This window comes from Jaculus jaculus, chromosome 2 (genome assembly GCF_020740685.1).
Source record: "Jaculus jaculus isolate mJacJac1 chromosome 2, mJacJac1.mat.Y.cur, whole genome shotgun sequence".
Classification (NCBI taxonomy): Eukaryota; Metazoa; Chordata; class Mammalia; order Rodentia; family Dipodidae; genus Jaculus; species Jaculus jaculus.
This window is the reverse complement of record NC_059103.1, coordinates 71,199,016-71,222,472: the sequence shown is the minus strand read 5'-3', so window position 1 is coordinate 71,222,472 and position 23,457 is coordinate 71,199,016. Positions and strand designations below refer to the sequence as shown.

The following is a 23,457-nucleotide window of genomic DNA, read 5'->3' as shown; positions in this document are numbered from 1 at the left end:
GATCTTGCCCCGTGTTTGCAATCAGCAGATAAGCATCCAGTGCAAGGACTGATTGCCCACCAGGTGTGCGATTAGAGGCTGAAGTGCTCTATGTGTCAGCAATGGTGGCCTTACCCATTCTGACATTCCGGGTTTTTTAAACTGCTCCAGGTACCTGCTATATTCTGAACATGTCTTTTTATTTTCTTTCATAATCTACTTAAACACATTAATACTTGGAGATAAAGCTTAGTACTATTTAGATAGCAAAGTTTGAATTCTATAGTAAAAGAGGTTTCTTGCACCATCTTAAAAATTAGTACCTAGAGAAGCAACAAAGCCAATAGTGCCTGGAAAACAGATATAGCTAGGTCAGTTGCTGATTGTCGTCGATGACACTAAAGGATTTTCACAGTGTCTCTGGAAGAAGACATACAGTGGGAAAGCTCATGTGTTTCAGATGTATGTGTCTTCAATTTATGAAAGGAAACTCCACAAAGAAGACTAAAAATTCTGTAAGCATAAGTCAGCAGTAGTTGCCTTTACAAGATAAGAAGAGCTAAACCTGTTATAAAGCAACATGAAAGCAGTGGCCAGGACCACCATTAATAGAGTTTGATAGCTGATTTATAGAAATGTTTAATGACCTAAAATATTCGCAAGTATCATATAATGATGCTTAGCTCCTAGCAATTCCTCAAAAAATATTAGCTACCCGAGTATATCACTGCTTATATTATTTTTTTTTCATGCATTGTTTCAATAGTCCCATCCTTTTCTTACACATACCCCATTCTGCCATCCTGGTATTCTTCTCAAACTTCTGGCACATAATTTTTTTGTGGATTTTTTTTTTTTTTTTTTTTTACTATCATGCTTCATCCAGATGAATCTTCTTCAGCTCCTTATAGAGTTTCACTGACAATGAAATTAAGTACAATTCCAGACCATGAAGAGACAAAAGTCTACAAAACTGTTAAGAATGTTTAGGCTGCCGGGCATGGTGGCACACACCTTTAATCCCAGCTCTCAGGAGGCAGAGGTAGGAGGATCACTGTGAGTTTGAGGCCACCCTGAGACTCCATAGTGAATTCCAGGTCAGCCTGGGCTAGAGTGAAACCCTACCTCAAAAAACTTAAAAAAAAAAAAATGTTTAGGGGGGAAAATAGTACCCCTGGGGCTGGACAGATGGCTTATCAGTTAAGGCGCTTGCTTGTAAACCCAAATGACCTCAGTTCGATTCCCCAGGACCCATGTAAGCCAGATGTACAAGGTGATGTATGCATCTGGAGTTCATTTGCAATGGCTGGCAGACATGTCATGCCAGTTCTCTTTGTCTCTCTCTTGCTTTCTCTCTCTCCCTCTTTCTCTCTTTCAAATAAATAAATACATAAATAATAGTATCTCTAAGTTGCAAGGCATGTCTGTGCCACAGAAACTGGAAGTCCAACCTGTGTCTGTTTGTGCTCTTTCAGGACACACTCTCCTGCTCCTCATGGCCCACGTCTCCAGGCTTGAGATGGGAGAAGCGGTGGTGTGACCTCAGGCTGATTCCCTTGCTGCATTCCCGTTTCTCACAGTACGTGCCTGGGACTGACTTGACTAGGTGAGTGAATGCTTATGGGTCCAACTTGCGTTGACTGAATATGTTCATATTTTCAAATTGTTAATATGATATTGCTTACCATTCTCTTTTTTAGCATGCTTTTGGAAGTAGAGCACAGGAAAAAAAAAATGTGTAACAGTAGAATGTATAAATCTGGGGATGAAATATAAGTTAAAGCCCTGACTCAACCACTGACTTCCAGTGAATCCACTGGGTGTTGCTACAAGGTTACTAGCTTTGTATTCCCAAGGTAGTTATGCAGCTTATACTTTCATTTTTCATCTGCTCTGGGATTTCATACAGGGCTTTGAGCATGCTCTCCAGGCATTCTACCTGGTGTCCCACCCCCAGAGTTGTGCCACTAATCTATGATACTCATATATTATCTACCTTTTTTAGTAAGTGTATGGTCACAGTCAATAGTGTTATTATTTTCATTATTAGCTTGCTTTAACTCTTGGTCCGTTTTCCTAGAAGTTTGTAAATTTTAGTAATTAAAATTAAAAAAAAACAGACTTGGGCTTCATTGGATGTCTTCATCTGCATGTATTTTAAGTTATAAATTTCTGCTTCTTTTATTTTTCTTTTATAGCTTCTATTCCTTGAGTTTCTTAGTTTGAATTATTTTCTTATTGATTTTTGGTATTGAAGTTTTAGGGCCTGGTAAAATTATAGAAAGAAAAGCATGCTTTCTGCTTGTAGTTGAGACCTTTGTATAGCCACAGGTGGGACTCTAATCTAGCAAGTCCCAGATCACCTTACCCTGCTAGAACCTGGCTGGGGTGGGAGGAAGGATGGGAAGGGAGACAGTGGTCTTATGGGTATTTGAAAGGATTAGGTATTATTAGAAAGGTTTCCTGTGGTTAGGTTACTCGTCTCCCTGTCCTGTAGCATGGGAACTAGAGGTTGTTTTGGGTGAGTGTTTATGGGGGAGGTCAAGTGTAAGAGCACAAGCATATGTATGTCATGGTTTGTATAAGGTCATAGGACAACGTTGGATGTAGGTCTTCACCTTCCATCTTGTTTGAGGTAGGGTTTCACATTGTTCTCTACTATGCATCAGGACATCTGGCCTGTGAGCCTCCAAAAGATTCTTCTGTCTTTGCCTCCTTTCTTTTTCTTTCTTTCTTTTTTTTTTTTTTTTTTCTTGAGGTAGAGTTTCACTTTATTCCAAGCTGACCTGGAATTCACTATTTCGTCTCAGGGTGGCCTCGAACTCATGGTGATCCTCCTACCTCTGCCTCCTGAGTACTGGGAATAAAGGCATACACCATCATGCCTGGCTCTTTGCCTCCTTTCTCACCTCAGGGTGCTGGAATTTACAGACCCTTATGTTACTGGTTTTATTTGAGTTGCAGGAATGCAAACTCAGGTACTCACAAAGCTTGCTTTGAAAATGCCTTATTCACTTAGCTATCTCTCTAGCCAATTCAACTTTTGAAATATTCTATATCTGTTTATTGCCTCTGAGTATATATTATCCATATTATAGTAAAATTAATAATCAGATTTGTATTGATTAGTAATTGCTTAGAGACTTTTCCTTTTTTCTTTCAATTTTTCATGGTCATGTATAAATAGTCTTCTTGGGTGCATCTACTTGGATGTTTTCTTTTTGCTTTTTTTGTTTTAAACCAAAAATAAAAATACTTATATTTTAATAAAATTAGTCAGAAGTTTTTTAAAAAAGAATATTTATTTTTAAAATTTATTTATTTGAGAGAGAAAGAAGTAGGGGGGCAGGGAGCAGGTAGAGAGAGAATAGGCATACCAGGTTATCTAGCTGCTGCAAATGAACTCCATAGGCATGTGCCAACTTGTGCATCTAGCTTAGGTGGGTCCTGTAGAATGAAATATGGGTCCTTTAGCTTTAGCTTAACTACTCAGCCATCTTTTCAGCCCAGTCTGGAAGTTTTTAGTCTAATTAGTAATATATTTTGGATTGTATCTCTTAAAGTTAGGATTTGAATTTAGAAATCTGAGACTTTTCTTGTGAATAGGAATTTAATTTTTGTCAACTACAGGGAAGGATTTAGGAAAAAGGGAGGGACAAGAAAACTGGAGTTGATGGTGAGTGACTAGGGTCCAGAAGTGGGAGTCTGCACTGGTGGATCACTGGTGTTAGGGAAATCCTAGGGTGGATTAGCAAGGGAGCAAATTTAAATATGTGCACATTATATTGCTGCTGGGAGAGGCAGGAGAAAAGTTAGGATGAAGTCTGTGAAACTGAGATAAAACAGAGAGACAGAGGAATAGAGAGAGAAAGGTGAGCGAGAAGGGGTTGCATGCATGGAAAGCAGAAAGAGGGAGCAGAGAGGGAAAGAACCAGGGGAGGTGCATGAACCTTCATCAGGAAAGCTGGAGAGACTAAGGGACCTCTGGGGGCTTATGAGCATTCCCCTGGGGAAGGAGTGACTGTCTATTGAAGGGAGGGCCTTGTGGAGGTGTGGGCTGTTGCTCAAGCACAGAGGCAGATTGGCTAGATCTTCTCTTTTGGGAAGGTTGGTAGGGGAGAGAAAAGAACTGATAAGGATCTCTGAGACTCTAACACATGAAACACTATCTTTTTTCTTACATTTTCTGTTTTGATAATTGTGGATTAACATGGAGCTGTAAGAAATAATACTTAAAGATTAACCATAATGTAATATCCACAATATAGTACAAAATCTGCCAGGCAATTGACATTGATAAAACACATAGTTCATTACAGTGTGTGTGTGTGTGTGTGTGTGTGTGTGTGAGAGAGAGAGAGAGAGAGAGAGAGAGAGAAATTCTATGGACTGTATCACCTGTGCATTCTCCTAAGTCTACCAAAACAGTTAAGATACAACATAGTGAGTGCTACTATTTCAAACCCACTTCATAGCCAGTTATGACTATACTGCTGTGCCCCATACCATCTTACACTCCATGCCCCTAACCTCTGACAGGCAGGTGGTAACCTGTACTTTATTCTTTTATCATTATAATATTATTATGTTAGTGGTATTCTATACCATGTATCCTTGTTGGATTGGATTTTGCTTAGCATAACTCCCAGGTGGTAGTATTCAAATGTTTATTCCTTATTTTGCTTAAAGTCGGATTTCATTGTGTACTCACAATATTTTTAAATTGACCATTTATAGAACCATAGATTTCAAGATCTTCTGAATCAACATTTTATGAACTTAGATATAGATTTTTAAATCATATATATATATATATATATATATATATATATATATAAAATTAAAAAATAAAAAATAAATATAACATTATATATATATATATATACACACACACACATACATACATACATAAATTCAATTACTGGGTTGTGTTATAATACCAAGTTTAGTCTTGTTAAAGACATTCAAATTGTGTTCTCAGGTGAAAGCACAGTTACTCTTTCAGCAGGTGTGTGAGCTTCCCTGTCTCACCACATATTTTCAGTGTTTGGCTCTGCCACCATCTCGCTTTTGTCATTCTGACAGATGTGGTAATATTTCGGTATGACACTGATTTGTATATCTTAATGATGTCCAACAACTCTTCATTTTGCCACAAAAATACCCCATTAGTAAATGTCTGTTTATGTCTTTGGGTCCATTTATTAATTGATGCGTTGATTTTTTTTTTTTCTACTGGGATTTGAGAGATTTTTAAGGGAAAAATACATTTCTCCTAACACATTAGTTGTAGTATGTTATTGTTTTCTTTACTTTTTAATAACTAAATACTTTTACTATTTAACTTTTTTAATAGGATAAAATATATGTGCATCCTTTTATTTTTGTTTAAATATCACCTAAATATCAAATCACTTATTCATGGCTGGTAGTCAGGTTTAGGGAACAAGTTCTTATCTGAACAGCAGATCCTTCAAGAGAGTAACATGATGGTTTAGGAGGCAATTATCAGTTAGCCAGAAATTTTATTTTGATGATAACAGGCCTGATATGCCATGGAGAATATAATTAATCAGGACATTCCCCAAAATTCATAACTTGGGAGCTTAGGAGATCTATAGTTGCCATTGTCTTAATCTTTTACTTAAATACCCAGTAGGCTACAGGTCTGTGAGCCTAGATCAGAACTCTTGAGGCTATTTCTCTCTCTCAATCTCTGTCTCTGTCTCTCTCTCTGATACATAAGATTAAAAACATTTTTTTTTAGGGCTGGAGAGGTAGCTTAGTGTTAAATTGCTTGCCAGCAAAATCCAAGGACCCATGTTCAACTATCCAGATCTCATGTAAGCCAGATGCACAAAGTGATGCAAGAATGCAAGCTTGCACATGTGCACAAGATGGCACACTTATCTGGAGTTCAGTTGCACTGGCTGGAGACTCTGGCATGCCAAATCTCTCTCGCCCCTCTCTCTCATTAAAAAACAAACAAACAACAACAACAAAAATCCTTTTTTCATTGGAAAGCTCAAGTCTGGCTCCTCTAGGAGAGCTCATTTAAATAGACTAAAGACATGTTTAGCCCTTGGCAACTAGGTATTTTCCATTAATTGACAAAGGGTGTTAGCTACCGCTCTAAATTTTGAGGTCCATAATCTTCATATCCTGCTACTCCCGATATTCCAGTAAACCCCTAAGTAGAAAGACAGCCAAAGGGGTGAGCAGGAAACAATGGGTTTCATGCCATTTGTATTCAAATGCCCCAGCCCTTCCTGACAGAACCAGTCTCAACTACTGTATAGTGTCTTGGCACAATTGAGCTCTGAACCCTGAAACTTTCTGCCAGGAAATTGAGAATTTTTTTTTTTTTTTTATCACTCTCTTTTGAAACCACCTCTGTAGGAAGACAAAGAAGGATGTCATTGGCACATTGGGGGACTCTAACTTTGATATGAGACAAATAGCAGTGAATTTTGTCATTAGACAGCAAACCCTTTTCAGTTTAACTAGAATCTTTTTATGCTATACTTTAAACTTTTATTTAGAATTCTATTATTTAAAACACAAAAATCAGTCATATCTTAAACATTTGACGGTTATAACCACTAGTGAAGCATTTTAACAGTCTTGTGTTCTGTCAACAAACCCAAATCAAGCAGTTTGTCAAAGATTTAAATAATTATAATAAGCTTTTAAAACCCATCTAAATTTTTAACCTTTTGACTCTATAAGGCAATTTAAAGCACAGAGTTGAAGTTTGGCATTTTTGCTCACCATTAAGATCATCTGCTTACCATTATAGCAAGCATAAAAAAGCATTTTAGCTAAAAACATAGAGATAAGTTATTTTATTTATTTATTTATTTATTAATTTTTTAATTTTTTTTTTTTTTTTTTTTTTTTGGTTTTTTGAGGTAGGGTCTCACTCTGGTCCAGGCTGACCTGGAGTTAACTCTGTAGTCTCAGGGTGGCCTTGAACTCATGGCGATCCTCCTACTGAAAGGCCCAAGAATTCAGAAGCCCAGAAATACTATCACGCTCCAAAGGGAGCTTAAGCGGGCCCCTGCATACCTCAAACTCCAGGCTTTACTCTCTGTTGGAAGCAAGTAAAGAATCCCTCTTCTCATTATATCAGAGCCCACTCCTAATATAAAACTAGGTAAAAAGGGCATAAGATAGCCCTCAAGGATGGGAAATGAGTAATGAAGTGAACCACTTATTTGGTTTCTGTAAGTAGCCTGCACCATAAGCCTTAATAGCCCACACTGTAAGCCTTAGTAGCTCGCACCATAAGCTGTAGCAGCCTGCCTCAGACCACCAAGGTCATAGGAGGCTGATACCACACTCTGCTACCCCCACCTAAGGACCTGTGCAAATGCTGACCTTCAAGGTCATAGGAGACTGATACCACACTCTGCTACTCCCACCCAAGGACCTGCGCAAATGCTGACCACCAAGGTCATAAGAGAATGATTGGTCCACGAGGGGCTTGAACAAATTAAACTAATTGGCTTAGAAACTATCGGGTGGCACAAACTGACTGGCTCGCACCCCGCGGGCTCCTGATATTAAAAAAATGATTGGTCTAATGCACAGGCTTTGTTAGAAACCCTATAAAAACTGTCCCATTCCTGCATTTGGGGCTCTGCAGTCCTCTACCCCTGCGTGGTGTATGACTGTGGGCCCCAGCGTGCTTGGAATAAAATCCTCTTGCAGTTTGCATCAAGACCACTTCTCGTGAGTGATTTGGGGTGTCGCCATATCCGGGCAGAGCGTGGGGTCCCCCTCTTGGGGTTCCTTCACTACCTCTGCCTCCCGAGTGCTGGGATTAAAGGCATGCACCACCACACCTGGCTTAGAGATAAATTATTTTAAATATAGTGTATAACTGTTTGTAGTAATTTAGCAATATATTAAACTACATCTTTTTACCAGTGTATAATTTCTTTTTTTAATTTTTTTTTAAATTTTATTTATTCATTTAGAGTGACAGACAGACAAAGAGCCAGAGATAGAAGGGGGTGGGGAGAGAATGGGTGTGCCAGAGCCTTCAACCACTGCAAACGAACTCCAGACGTGTGTGTGTGCCCCCTTGTGTATCTGGCTTACATGGGTCCTGGGGAATCCAGCCTCGAACCAGGGTCGTTAGGCTTCACAAGCAAGTGCCCCCGACCTGCGGGGCCAATGCTACGCGGGGTGGTCGAGGAGGGCTGCAACCTGAAAGAATGAGCAGAAAAGAAGAAGGAGAGCAAGCGGAGGTTTTGTCAAGGTCTCGTTTAATGTTGGATTTTTTAGCCTTTTTATAATCAGTCAGCAGGCAGGGGGGTCAAGCAGGGGGCACAAGGAGGTAGGGCCACCTGACTGTAATCTTTCTGGAACATCTTGTAATGGCATGTCTTGTGACATTTTGTTCAGAGCTGTTGTTTGCCCTTCAGGAGGGGCCATATGAGGGCTGTTAGTTCTTCTTTTGTCCTAGGGCAGTGAGGGGCCATATGAAGGCTGTTAGTTCTTCTTTTGTCCTAGGGCAGTCAGGTCATGGTCTCTGACATTTCCTCCCTCTTTATATAATTGAAATGGGCGAATACCCTGTCTTAGGCTAAATGGTATGCTTCCAGTCAAAGCACCAGTTACTGAAGATGGCCCGCCTGTCTTAAGCTATGACAACTGCCTCCACTCCTGGATCCACAATAATCCTGTCATTGGCCGTGATCACAGCTCATGAAAGGTGATCCGCCTGTCTTAGGCTATGTTGATGGCCTCCAGGGAATGGGTCCTACAATATTCTCATCTCTGGCTGCGGCCATAGCTTAGCGGTGTGCCCCTGGGCTTGGTACCATAATAATCCCATCATTGGGAGCCTCACAGCCATTTAGGGAATTGAAACCATGACCTATTGTTAGCCAAGGGAGAAATATCAAGTCAGGCTGAAGGAGAGCAGAGGGGTGCCTCATGTGTTTGGCCCTCTTCTTCTTGTAGCTGCAATCTGTGGTAATGGACAGACACCGAATTTCTGGTGGCAGAATCAACCTGTTCTTTGACAAAAGAAGTTAGTCATTTAAATGCCCAAGGTCCAAAAGAAAGAAGGAGGAGGAGTCTTACGAAGGGACCAAGCATAGAGGGGAGTAATGTGGAAAACAGAGGAGAAGAGGAGAACCAGTTTTGGTACCATGACTCCTGCTTTTCCTGGTTACGCTTTCATTCCTCCAAACTGGAATGGACCTTGTCAATACTATTTTGAACTAGGCCAGTTTTCCCGTATAAAAACAACATTCTTCCTTAAGTGCAGCACAGAGTCCCCCCTCCTGTAGAAAGACTAGGTCTAGCCCACGTCTGTTTTGGAGGACTACTTCAGACAAAGATACCATAGAGTCCTTTAAGTCTTGAAGACCCTTTTGTAATTCCTGAAAGTCCTTATCTACTGCCAAAGAGAGTTGATTATATTGTTGTTGGGAGGTGACTAATGAAGCGGGTCTGTGCCTGCTCTGGCGGCACCCAACCCCAGGATAACAGCAAGAGTGATGGCAGTGATAGGCTCCCATTTGGCATGTGATGGAGATGTTCCTCCCTCCCCAAAATGGAGGAACTCATCTTTGGAATGTATTGTTAGCTTGGGGAAGAGTTGTACAAGGACACAATAATCTTTGTGAGCTAAGAAGGTGGAAGTTACAACGTAAGGAGTGAGACCAGTAGAGCATGCAAAGTAAGTGTCAGCAGGGGCAACAATATAGAGAAAGCTAGAGTTAACAACATGAGTGAGATTGCAGGTTGTTTGAAGCTCTATAGGGGGAAGCATGGATGGACCCAGGAGGCACACCCTACACCCAGATCCCAGATACCTGGGCGACCATGAGGCCAACCCCATCTTGCCATTGCCACCGTAAAGCCATGGTGTCATTGGTCACCGTTAATTCTGCATATAAGGCTATCCCTTCATAAAAAGGGGGTCGAGGTGAATAACATACCCAGCATTCCTGAAATTCAGATACATTGGTCTGATGTATGGCCTCTATAGAGGCGTAAACCATGGTCAGAATAAGGTCTGCCGATGAAGGCAATCCTAACAGTAGGGTAGGTCAAAATAGAGTAACATCAGTAACAGCTTGTGGTGTTGACGGGGGGGGGGGGGGTGTATGTTTTTAGCCTGGCTGGGAGGGGGCTGATGAAGAACGGGATTTGGTCCTATAGCAACTTTAGAGAATTGAGGGGTTTTTTTAAAGAAGTTTAATTTTAAAAGTAAGGCCGGGGTCTGTCCTGTAGGCATATAACCTAAGGCCCCACACAAAGCCTCTGTTGGTCCAATCCTGTCTTGCCTTCTGTCATGAAGCTAATGTTGAGTGGATTACACCACCCTTAGATTAACTGAAGCAATTGATTGGCATCTATCCATAAAGTCCTCCTTCCATGACAAAATTGTCCTCAGGTTAGAACTGACTGAACAACTCGGGTCCACTCTCCCGGGGTTAAATGACCTCCCCCAGAGAGATCCTTGAGAAGGGAGAGAATAAAGGGGGCTGTTGGGCCATAAGCCTGTGCTGCAGAGTGGAATTCTTTAACCTTTTTAAAGCGCAGGGGGCGATAGTGAGTCTCTGGGGGTTGGGCACCTGGAGCAGCAGCGGGAATTCTAACAGGGGTCACTAAGAGTTCCTTGGGCCCTTCCTCTGCCTCTGAGGTTTCCTCATTATCCGAGACCGGAGGAGAATCTTCTAATGGGGCATCCGAGGAGGAAATCTGGGGTGTGGCAGTGGAGCACGTAATCACTGGGAAAGCCAAGGGACGGCGTGGGGCAAGAGATTTTTTTAACATTTTTGGTTGGAGACTGTTTAGGGGGTTGTAATATAGCCTCATTAATTGAATTTTGCAGTAAGTTTAAATCTGAAGAGAGTCGGCAAAATCCTTTTGTACTTTAAGAACATCCTGTAAATCATTTATTTGTTTAGTGAGATGTTCCTTAGCGCCAGTGAGGGCAGAGGGAAAAAAACCTCGAGGATAACAAGGTGGGAGCACAAATTGGAGAGGGATAAGGAGGGGGTCTAAAAGGGAGTGCTGATGCAATCGGAGGCCAGTCGGGATTGTGGTATTTAGCAGCCTCATCTTCAAGAGAAGCAGCATCACCCGGATCGAGTGGCTCAGGATCACAGTTTTTTGAAAAAACTGGGTTAATGAAGGGCGTACATCGAGAAGCAGTCTCGGGGGGAGCGGGCTCGGGCAAGGGCGGGTACAATCTTTTTACTGCTTGGGGAGCACCAGAGTTATTGGAGTTAGAACCCATATCAATAATGACTGACGGGCAAGGGGATTTTTCAGGAGGAGAAGAAAGCGAAACTAAAGAAACGCCGTGCGAGAGAGGGCAGAGGCAGTACTCAGCGACAGAAAGGAGTTGTTGTTTATCTGGATCTGAATGCGCTTCCTCCACTATGTCTCTTATGAGTCCCCAGTAAGAGAAAATCATGGAGGGTACGGAATCAGGTCCCTCCTCTAGAATACGGTGATGTAGGTCTTTACCGACCTTTTGCCATTTTTCAGGATGAATATCAGGACCAGAAATAATGAACTTTGTCAATGAAAACAAAAAAATTAACAGGGTCCTTTTTCTTAACTCTAATTCCTCTTTCCCTGAGTGAGCTCTTTAAATCCTTAAGAAAAAGAGCCTCTTTACTAAGCTTTTGGCCCATTCTGAAAATCAGACGAGAATGAAAAATAAGGGCCCTGACTTACCGTGTCCCGTAGCCGAAATTGGGAGCGACGAAATGGCGGAGCACTCTTCAAAATGTCTCTCGGTGTCCCGAGGAGATCTCCAGCACAGTTAGTGCCTCGAGCCCATACGTTGGGCGCCACTTGCCCCCGACCTGTGGGGCCAATGATACACTGGGTGGTCGAGGAGGGCTGCAACCTGAAAGAATGGGCGGAAAAGAAGAAGGAGAGCAAGCGGAGGTTTTGTCAAGGTCTCGTTTAATATTGGATTTTTTAGCCTTTTTATAATCAGTCAGCAGGCAGGGGGGTCAAGCAGGGGGCACAAGGAGGTAGGGCCACCTGGCTGTAATCTTTCTGGAACATCTTGGAATGGAATGTCTTGTGACATTTTTTCGGAGCTGTTGTTTGCCCTCGAGGAGGGGCCATATGAAGGCTGTTAGTTCTTCTTTTGTCCTAGGGCGGTGAGGTCATGGTCTCTGACAGGCAAGCACTTAACTGCTAAGCCATTTCTCCAGCCCCATCTTTTTTTAAAATTTAATTTAATTTATTTAAGAGAGAGGAAGAGAAAAAGGCAGATAGAGAGAGAAAGACTGGGTGCTCACAGACCTCTAGCTGCTACAAATGAGTTCCAGATGCAGACACTACCTTGTGCATCTAGCTCCATGGGTCCTGGGGAAATTAAACCTGGGTCCTTTGGCTTTGTAGGTGAGTACCTTAACCAATAACCCATCCTCCAAGCCCCCAGTGTACATTTTTAATGGTTTTAACTCTCTGTTTGTCTAAGCTGGGTTAAGACAGAAGCCTTGCTTAACTTATTTTGAAAGAGAAAAGCACAGCTAGACAAGCAAGATTTTCAATCATGAAACAGAAATCTATTGCAATTAATTTGATACACATTACTTAAGGTCTTTATGTTAACACAATTTTATATCTTTTATTTTATATTTAATTTTATATCTTTGTTATTATTGTTATCAATGACTGTTCAAATAGATAAGACATAGACAAGATGCCCAACAGACTATGTCTAAATGGTAGTAGCATTGTTTATCAGTAACAGATACTGTAGGACCCCCAAAACGGGAACCCCACGCTCTGCCCGGATATGGCGGCACCTCAAATCACTCGTGAGAAGTGGTCTTGATGCAAACTGCAAGAGGATTTTATTCCAAGTGCTCTGGGGCCCACAGTCATACACCACACAGGGGTAGAGGACTGCAGAGCCCCGATTGCAGGAACGGGACCGTTTTTATAGGATTTCTAACAAAGCCTGTGCATTAGACCAATCATTTTTTAACATCAGGAGCCTGCAGGGTGCAAGCCAGTCAGTTTGTGCCACTCCATAGTTTCTAAGCCAATTAGTTTAAATTGCTCAAGCCCCCCATGGACCAATCAGTTTCCTATAACCTCGGTGGTCAGCATTCGCATGGGTCCTTAGGTGGGGGTAGCAAAGTGTGGTCTAAGGCAGGCTACTATGGCTTATGGTGCGGGCTACTAAGGCTTATGGTGCAGGCTATTAAGGCTTTTGGTGCAGGCTATTTACAGAAACCAAATAAGCAGTTTACTTCATTACTCATTTCCCATCCTTCAGGGATATCTCACACCCTTTTTACCTAGTTTTATATTAGGAGCGGGCTCTAATATAATGAGAAGAGGGATTTTTTACTTACTTCCAACAGAGAATAAAGCCTGGAATTTGAGGTATGCAGGGGCCCGCTTAAGCTCCCTTTGGAGCGTGATAGTATTTCTGGACTTCTGGATTCTTGGGCCTTTCAATACCACTGTTACAACTTGGAGTTAACTCAGTTTGATGCAGAAATTATGAATGGTATCCTTCAACTGGCTTAAATTTGACCAAGCACAGACATTATCAGAACATGAAGAGCCTTCTTTGCCTCCATAAGAACAAAAGTAACAAAAAATGAAACTACTTTATTTCATTTTTTAAATTTATATGTTATTTGTACATTTATTTATTTGAGAAAGAGAGAGAAAGAGCCAGATAGACAGAAGATGAATGGGCATGCCAAGGCCTTTAGCCACTGCAAATGAACTATATACACCTTGAGAATCTGGCTTTATGTGGGTACTGGGGAATCAAACCTGTATCCTTTGAATTTGCTGGCAAGTACCTTAACCACTAAGCAATCTTTCCAGCCCAATTTATTTTATAAAACCTAAATAATAAAGCAAGTAATCACCACACAGCAAAGTGAGAATTTTCAGATATGCTAATTAAATTATAAAAGAAAAATCAGTAACTAATAAATAAATTTTTGTCTTTCTAAAACTCAGTTTCTTAGTACTTAAAAATATGAAAGATATAAAAATGTAGCTATCTTTTTTTTTTAAATTATTTATTTATTTATTTGAGAGCGACAGACACATAGAGAAAGACAGATAGAGGGAGAGAGAGAGAGAGAGAGAGAATGGGCGCGCCAGGGCTTCCAGCCTCTGCAAACGAATTCCAGACGCGTGCGCCCCCTTGTGCATCTGGCTAACGTGGGACCTGGGGAGCCGAGCCTCAAACCGGGGTCCTTAGGCTTCACAGGCAAGCGCTTAACCTCCAAGCCATCTCTCCAGCCCAAAAATGTAGCTAACTTGCTTGAACATTTTAAAGCTTTCATGACTTACCATAAGCAAATCAACATTAGTAAAAATCATGAGATTTGGCAACATAAATCAATTAACTTATTAAAAGTGTTGATTCTGTATTATATGCATGACTTTATGTCAAAATTAGGAGTACCTGTTCATATGTTGCTAAGTTATAAATTTCAAGCTTGTTTTAACCTTTAGGAAAACCTGGATGCTGCTTGCATTTTAATAGAGCTCCCTTATACTTATACTTTTCTCTCACAAAAGCCAGAAAATTATAATCTAGCAAGAGATAACAGGATCGTAGACAGTTACTTGTGTTATAAGTGATTGAAGTCAAGACAGGAGAGAGAGAGAGAGAGAGAGAGAGAGAGAGAGAGAGAGAGAGGAGAAAGAAAGAAAGAGAACACCAAGTCTTTATATTAAACTACTTTGTTGCTTGTAATTCTCCTTTTCCTTGTCACATATCCAGGGGTGCAGTGTGACTCAGCAGAAGGGTCTCAAGAATATATGCATTAAATTAAGTCTGCTTGGGGTCTGAGACAGAGGAAATCTGCTTGGGGTTTGAGACAGAAGAATAGCTCATCTCAAAATCCAGCCAGCTTTTAAGAAATTTAAACAGAACATGAAAATTCATGAACATATTTTACATGACAGTGAGCTAGAAAGAGTTAGAGAAAACAGTCACAAATCTCAAAATGTAAATCCTGATTTAAAGTCTCATTTGCCTTGTGGGCACATAGTTTTATTTAATTAGAAAAGCAAGGTCCTGGTGACCCCAGGAAAATTTCCCCAGCTGGAAGTCAGCACAAGTGGCCCCAGGGCAGCCAAGATTGCAGAGGTGATGGTGTTTTCCACATATGTCTGGCAGAGTAAAGCCTACACATGAGGTACTTTAGATCAGACTTTCCTCCATAGGCAGTTTTTCCATCTTCCAATTTACATGCCAGCCAGGATCAAATGCAGAAAACCATGAGGTGTTTCCAAAGGGTAAAGACAAAGTCCTATGCTGAAGATGCATGACTACTCATGTGTAAAATAAATGATTGGACTATATTTCTCCCTGTCGCCTTCTCTCTCTTGCTCCATTTTCTTTTAATCCAGGCTGTCACTGTACACCTTTTTTCTTCCTCTTCTTATGAATGGTCACAGAGCCAGAATATTTTGGAATAGTTATTGTTACCAATGTAGTCTTGGGTTCTCTGTGACCACTCCCCATATTAGTGACAATGAGTAGGTAGAATCTATGGATTAGCCATTCGCATGTTTTTTCCTTTGTGACTCTATATCCCCTTAAAGCCCTGTGATTTAAATGACCTCTTCCCTTGTTGATCTTCATATGCCTGTTCAAGAACAGCCATTCTCATTGTTGGAATAATTCTGTGACTGTTCACTTTGAGGGTCATGCGTGGCATGTCCCTGCCAAACAATTAGGGTCCAAAGATGTCTCAATATCCAATGCAGTACTGGCCTAAAAAGACTCTGGAGTAAATACTGAGACTTAAAATAACTATGAGAAGTGGGAAGGGTCTCAGTACACTTGTAGCTGAGCCTGTAATATTCTCTTAAAACACTCTTGACTCTTCAGATTTATAATCTGCCAGTCTTATTTTATGTTTTTTTAATTTTTTTTTGTTTATTTTTATTTATTTATTTGAGTGTGACAGAGAGAGAAAGGGGGAGAGAGAGAGAGGAGAGATAATGGGCACACCAGGGCCTCCAGCCGCTGCAAACGACCTCCAGATGCATGCGCCTCCTTGTGCATCTGGCTAATGTGGGTCCTGGGGAAGTGAGCCTTGAACCGCAGTCCTTAGGCTTCACAGGCCAGCGCTTAACCACTAAGCCATCTCTCCAGCCCTTATTTTATGTTTCTTAATCTAGATCACAAGCAAACATAATAGCACTCAGTGTGAATTCCCGAATTAGATCTGTCAGGTTGCCTGGATTAGGAAAACCATACTGCAATTTACCATATGCAACACAGAGAGCAAAAGTGTCTACAGCTAAATCACCCCACTTCATCTAAAACAAAAGGCAGAACAGAAAAACATCAGTCAGGTGACTGTCATTAGTGAGTGCCTTTAACTGTGGAGCCACCCCCGCATCCTTGAAATGGCAGGTGTTATACGCAATGAATGAGCTTGTCTCTAGCTCTTGTTCATTCTTCCTTTGCAGCTACAGGTAGCTCCACCAGTACTGTTTGAATTTACATGGACATCTCAAGTCTACTAATCTCGAAGCCCTTGTTCGGTTTTAGCAGCTGCCAGCTTTATTAGTTTTTATTGATTTATGTTTTAGCCAAAGCACAATCTCAATGTAGTGGATTCAACACAAGAAAAAGGGACTATGAACCTCCTAGTCATAGACAAGAGTGGTTTAAGTCTCTTGGGAATAGTACAGGAAAAGGGGGAAGGTCCAAAACTGGGCTTGATGGGGTGTCTGCAACATAAGTGAGGGAGGATGAATGACTCAAGAGTGCAACAACCAGGCTACAGGAACCTCTATTGACCTCCCTTGGATGAGACTTCGAATTTAACAGGTGTTGACTGGGAGGAATTTGTTTTCCCTCTTAGTTTAGTTGCATAAAAGGCTAGTCAATTACCTTAAGACCCCAGACCTAGTCTGAGCATGCAGGGAGTCAGGAAAGACAACTCTGCTTGAAATCTCAGTTACCATAACAAGAGGTGGCTCCAGAAGCCATGGGCTAGATATATCAAGACCATGTGGGAGGATAAAAGGAGAGAGATGAGAGGAGAGAGTTTTGGCACTCTTCCAAGAAGAATTGGTTTGTGTGTGAGTGTGTGTGTGTGTGTGTGTGTGTGTGTGTGTGTGCAGTAATAATACTAGTAGTAGTTGTACTAGTGATGCATGATTTGGGGGTTTAGGAGGGGTCCCACATAATTAATAAGCCCCCAAATTTGGGTTCTGTCCTACCTTTAAGAAGAAGGATAAATTATAAATTATTAAGTTTATTTAGGGGGAAATCGCAAATGAGTTTTATTTTAGGGAGATTGTGATTTAAGGGAAACTGGGGCCTTTAGAGAGAGATTAGAGTAAAGCTGCAAGCCCAAGGAAAGCTCACTTAAGAAAAACTGAGGCTTTTAAACAGAGACTACAGTAGAATCACAAGTACAAGGAAAGTAGAATCCAAGAGCTTGTGTAAGGAGGCTTGGGAGGAACCTGCATGGCATCTGCCATGTGCTTTTATAGTAGGGAGTTAAGAGGGCAAATGGTGAGGCTCTCAGAAAAATGAGAGGGCAGATATCTAAGGACAGACCAGGAGATTCAGAGGAGGAATGAGTAATGAAGAGATTTACACTCATGGTTATCCTGAGCTTAAAGAAATTACACAGGTTGCAACCTAAGGTTTGTGAGAGCACTCATATGGTAGATCTGGATTAAAAGGGAAGTATACATATGGTGGATTCAGAGACCAGAGGAAAATCACACAAGTGATCAAAGTGAAAATTTATTCCAAACTATAAAGCAGAGGCAAGCAGAACAAGTTAGATCAAGAAACAATGCTAGGGGGCTGGAGAGATTACTTAGTGGTTGAGTTACTTGCCTGCAAAGACAAAGGACCCAGGTTTGATCACTCAGGATCCATGTAAGCCTGATGCACAAGATTGTACATGTGCCTGGAGTTCATTTGTAGTGTCTGGAGGCCCTGGCATGCCCATTCTCTATCTCCCTCTTTCTTTTTCTCTCTTTTCTTCTCCCCTCCTCACCCCCTCAACTTATAAATAAATAAAAATAAAACATTAAAAACAAACAATGCTAGGGCTGGAGAGATAGCTCAGCAGTTTAGGTGCTTGCTTTCAAACCTTAACTACCTGAGTTCTGTTTCCTAGTGCCCACGTAAAGTCAGATGCATAAAGTGGCAAATGTGCCTAGAGTTTGTTTGCAGTGACTAGAGGCCCTGGCATGCCTATTTCCTTTGTGTCTACCTCTCTCTTCCCTTCTCTATATCTCTATAAAGTGAATACATATAATCTTAAAATTAACAAAAGAAACAATTTATGTATTCCCCTCTCCAGACAGGCTGGGTGAGGGGTAAATTAGAGTCATGTGTGTTCCTATGGCCAAGCAAAGAGAGGCAAGCAGCGCCAAGCAATTGACCTAGGGAAAGAAATAAGATAGCAGCCTTTATAGACAAGGGAATACCTGATTTGTTTGTAGATTTGGAAGGTAGATTTCCAGAACCAGCCCACCATAGCCATTTATTTAGGTAGCGAGCTGGACCATGTGAAGCAAGGGAACTGTAGATCTCTCTCCATTAGATATGATTTAAATTTCTGCCAAGAGTTTCATTCTTGACCCATGGCAAGGTGGAATGTGAGTGGAATCTCCTGGTCCTCTCTGGGCCCCAATCTCTAACTGAAACAACCTAAGTGAAGTTAGCTTTCTCCTATCCTCCTTCAATAGTACTAATAGAAGCAGCATTAGCACTATTGTACACTCTCTCCAAGGAGAGAAGAAAACCCTTGGAAACTAATATGAAATGGCATAAAGGCTTGGAAAATGGGAGAAACTATGAACACCAAAGAGTGTGGGCAGGAGTAAAGGAGTCCCTGGATTTGTGGAGAAGAAACCATATTTTACTTTGAGTAATGTCTGGATGATCAGGTTCAGATTGACTAGCAGTGGAGAAAGAGAAGGAAGAAGTAGAAAGGTTAAGAATGATTTTATAAAAGATACCTAATAGTACCTTATGATTAAAAAGACTCATATGTCTATGAAACTCTCAAGAAAAAGGATTCAGCACCATTATGGAAAAATACTAAAAATACTTGAAAATTCTTCTAGGACTATCTTCCTACACACCACTAATACACTTTCAGGGTCCTGTATAATAGTTCCCCTTTGTGAGAAACACTCTAACTGCCGCATTTCTACACTCCTGTACAGTGGGAAACAGTTAAAGACTGACAAGTCATTGTCCTCTTTTCTCTAACAGCTGTTAGAGTATGTTCTCAAGAGAAAGGGATTGACAGAGAGTCAGGTAACGTTATTAGACAATTAAGATAGCACATGAAGTAAAAAGGCAGGAAGGTCTACACTTGATAGAGATGAAAAGATGATATTTTTCTTATTTTCCTAGTTCCCTATAGCAGATAGCTTTAGGTTCATTGAGATGAACTTCCACACAAGTCACAGTTATGGAGGAAGGAATATTTATTGGTGATTACACACCCAGGGGAAGTTCCATAATGGCAGAAGGAGATGGCCTGCTTTCCCAGGACCAAGCACAGAGAGAGGAAGCACCAGCCAAAAGCCACACAGCACAGCACACTTCAAGAACTCCAGCTAGGCACACTTTGTATACCTTTGGATTGAAATCTCAAACCCACCACCAAACCTTAAGACCTGCCCAGTGAAACCACCTTCAGCCAGGTGGCTACAGATGCAAACTACAAAGTAATAAAACACTGAATATATTGGGGGGCATGTATTCAAACTACCACATTCCATCCTTGGCCCCCAATAGATTCATAACTATTGCACATTATAAATTGTACTGAGTTCAATTTTAAAGGTTACCTCAGTCTTGACCAATTTAAGATAGTAAGTCTTGTAAAATCAAACAAGTTAAATACTTTTAACATATAAAGGGACAGAGTAAACATTTTTAACTGGTATAATGTATAGCAGAGAAATTAAAACAATGCAAATTCAATCACCATCAAACAAACATCAAACATTTTAGTTTAAGTTTAACATAACCAGAGAATGACAGTATCCAGAGTTTTCAATTTTGCCCCTCTAGCTGGGCAGAATAGCCAGGAAATATTTTCATTTTAGGCCAACAGTGTGCTCTATGGTAGCCCTTGCATAAAGATGTTTTAGTGTATCCAAAACATGTTTAGGTGTTTATGTAAACTATAGTCCATCTTTTAAAGGCTCTTTTAGCTTATCAGGGCATCAGGCCCTGCTTTATGCCACATCTCAATAGGGGTTTCTGGAACCATGTATAAATCACAACCGCTTCATGCATTTTTTATGTTTCTGAAACCAGTAACAGGTGTGCAGGACACAGCCATATTTTTGTTTGCTTTTGTTTTGTTTTGTTTCATATATATATATATTACCATCCTATTAAGTACCCCACTCCCTTCCCTTCTCTTCCCTTTATATTTCCTGCCTCTTTTTTTAATTTAGGGACAAAATAAATCATAGTCTTGAAAAGCAGATTTCTTCTTTAGTTAACTCTTTCCAAAAGAGTTTGCATTTCTATGATAGTCCTTCTTCAGGCATCCTTTTCATTGTTTTAATGTAAAGCAGCTGGGCCATTCTTCTTAAGGTTGCTAATGCGTTTAACAATAGTAGGTTAAGTAACCTAAAACCAGTCTCAGTGCTTGCAATTTTAATTTGCTTGAGGGTTTCCAACATAAATCTTAAATCTTTTGGTTCAGCATCTTGAGCCAAATACATCACCCCATTACAAATTTAACCTTGATTAAATTCTCTGGGCCTGGGCAGCAGGACACAACCAGTCCTTATGCCAGTAGCCCAGTTTCACCAAAGTCCTCTGTAGTTTTTTCTTCCCCTTACAAAGTTCATAAGCCAAGCCTCAAAGTTCAATATACTCCAGGAACTCCAGCCAGGCACACTTTGCATATCTTTAGATTGAAATCTGAAACCCACCATCACATCTTAAGATCCAGCCAGTGACACTGCCTCCAGCCAGGTGGCTGCAGATGTAAACTATAAAGTAATAAAACATTAAATATATTGACAGCTATGTATTCAAACTACCGCATTCCCTAAACCTGTTTTTACATACCTGAGCCCTCCCTTAGAAGCAAGTCTTTTTCTAGAATCCTGACATTGTGGCTGATCAAGCTAAAACTCCAAAACTTGGAATCATGGCTGGCCTCTTCCTGAGTCAGCCTCTGGCCCAAGCCAATCAATAGTCTCTCTTTCTAGATCCCCTGAACCAGAAGGTGAAACCCAGTACCATGAGGTTATAAATACATTTGAGGGGAGAGTTCAAGCTCTCTTTGGGATACCTGACCACTAGAGAACCTTCAGCTTCTGGTGAGTTTCTTCTTGACACAGTCTGGCTGGGCCAAGCCAAGGGAAGAACCCCCATAACTTATTTCCCACATGTAGGAACATTTTTGCCTTAAATATGAAAATGTGAATAATTTTATAATTTTTAAAGATTTTCAGAATTGGCATATCTTTGTATCATATATAATGTATATTTTAATGAGGAGATTTAGCACTTTTAAAAACTAAATAAGATATCTACCCAACCTATAAGTCAGTTTCTGAAATTAATTCAGCTATATCTAACATACCCAAAGAATAGAGGAACTTGAATAAATGTCCATGATCTAATGAAAAAAGGAGACAAATCTCATGGAAAAGAGAGGGAATGGGCATGCCAAGGCCACTTGCCACTGCAAACAATTTTCAAAAGCATGATCCACTATGTGTGTCTGGCTTTTAAAACAAGCACCTTTTACTGCTGAGCTAAAAATAAATATTTTTTAATTTTCTCCAAATCAATATAATAGATATTGAACTATATTGAACTCCAAACATACACAAAATTCTGTGACACAATCCATAACTAGTTGAACCTTAACCAACTCTAAAATTTTGCCAGGTACTTTGGTAAACTTGTTCAGTAATGATGTAAGTTAAATTTAAAGGATGAAGACTCATTGTCGGGAGTATTGAGGAATTACATCTTAAATCACAACATAACTTTGTTTTGAATTTTATCTTAATGCTTACAGTAAATAGTTTTCAAGTGTATGACAGATAAATACAGTTCAGTGTCTCCAAATTTGGTCTATTTACCTTATAAAATGAGGGGGGGAGTAAATAATCCCTCTGTGAGAGGTCTTTTTTTGATGCATGGTTATAGATATAATAACCTTGGGAGAGAATTAAATATTAATTAGTCAATTTTAACCTTAAGATTTAGTCAAAAAGTTTGACAAATAGAGAAACTGAATTAACTTGGCTGGATACTCTAAATTTAGGTCTTTGATAACTATAATCATGACCAGATTAACATCAATAAGTTCAAGTTTTAAGTTTATAGCCTGAATACCATAGTAACCTGCTACAAACCAGGACCTTCCTTTGTTAGTCTGATGTAAGCCCTAGGCTAATGGGCGTTTTATATCTCAAGAAGTCTATAATCTGATCAAGTACTTTGTCTTTAACATTCCATTTAAGCTTAAACATATGTTCTTCTACAGACTTTGCTTACATCTTCACCTACATCTTTTACTTCACAATATATGTAACCACTCTGTAAAAATCTGTTTCATTAAACATTTTCAACATTTGAAATTTTCTCTCCAATTTATCTTCTTTTGACAGTTCATCTGATAACTACCAACACAAGCTTCATTGTCATTACCATAAGACTTTTAATAAAAGGCCTTTTGAAATAACTTTTTTTTTTTTTTTTTTTTTTTTGTGGTTCCGGTTCTACCTGTGCTCTCTTAACTAGTATTTGAGTATTCCTTCTTTTTTCTAGGTTCCTTATATGTGTGCTTTTCCTTTTCTTCAGCATGGAGGATTCTATCAAGTATTTTCTGTAGAGCTGGTTTTGTCTTCAAATACTCCTTTAACCTGCTTTTGTCATGGAATATCCTTATTTCTCCTTCTATTTGAATGGATAACTTTGCAGGATAAAGTAACCTTGATTGACAGTTGTTATCTTTCAGAACTTGGAATATATCACTCCAAGCCCTTCTGGCTTTAAAAGTTTGTGTTGAATAATCTGCTGTAATCCTGATGGGCTTACTTTTGTAGGTAACTTGATTTTTCTCTCTAACTGCTTTCAATATTTTTTCTTTGGTGTGTGTGTTTGGAAGTTTGATTATAATATGGCGAGGAGAGGTTCTTTCTGGGTTTTGTCTGGCTGGGGTTCTAAAGGCTTCCTGTATCTGTATTGGCACCTCTTTCCCAATTTGGGGGAAATTTTCTTCTATGATTTTGTTGAAGACACCTACTATGCCTTTGGAGTGGAATTCTTCTCCTTCTACTGTGCCCTGACTTCTTATGTTTGATCTTTTTATAGTGTCCGGATATCTTGAAATTCCCTCTCATACTTTTCTATAAGTTTGTCTTTCTCTTTTTTGGACTGTATTAGATCTGCCACCTGGTCTTCTAGCTTAGATATTCTGTCCTCACCTTCATCCATTCTACCGGTGAGATTTTCTA

The 23,457-nt window shown here is 40.2% G+C and overlaps 1 protein-coding gene across 4 annotated transcripts in view; it reads left to right on the top strand.

The window, feature by feature from the left end:
- Positions 1-23,457, top strand: part of Sntg1 (syntrophin gamma 1) — a 922,134-nt gene that overhangs the window by 648,330 nt on the left and 250,347 nt on the right. For all 4 annotated transcript variants that reach the window (XM_045143328.1, XM_045143330.1, XM_045143327.1 and 1 more), the window contains one exon: positions 1,455-1,585. In XM_045143328.1, coding sequence (XP_044999263.1) covers positions 1,455-1,585 — 131 coding nt within the window. The remainder of the gene's footprint in view (positions 1-1,454; positions 1,586-23,457) is intronic.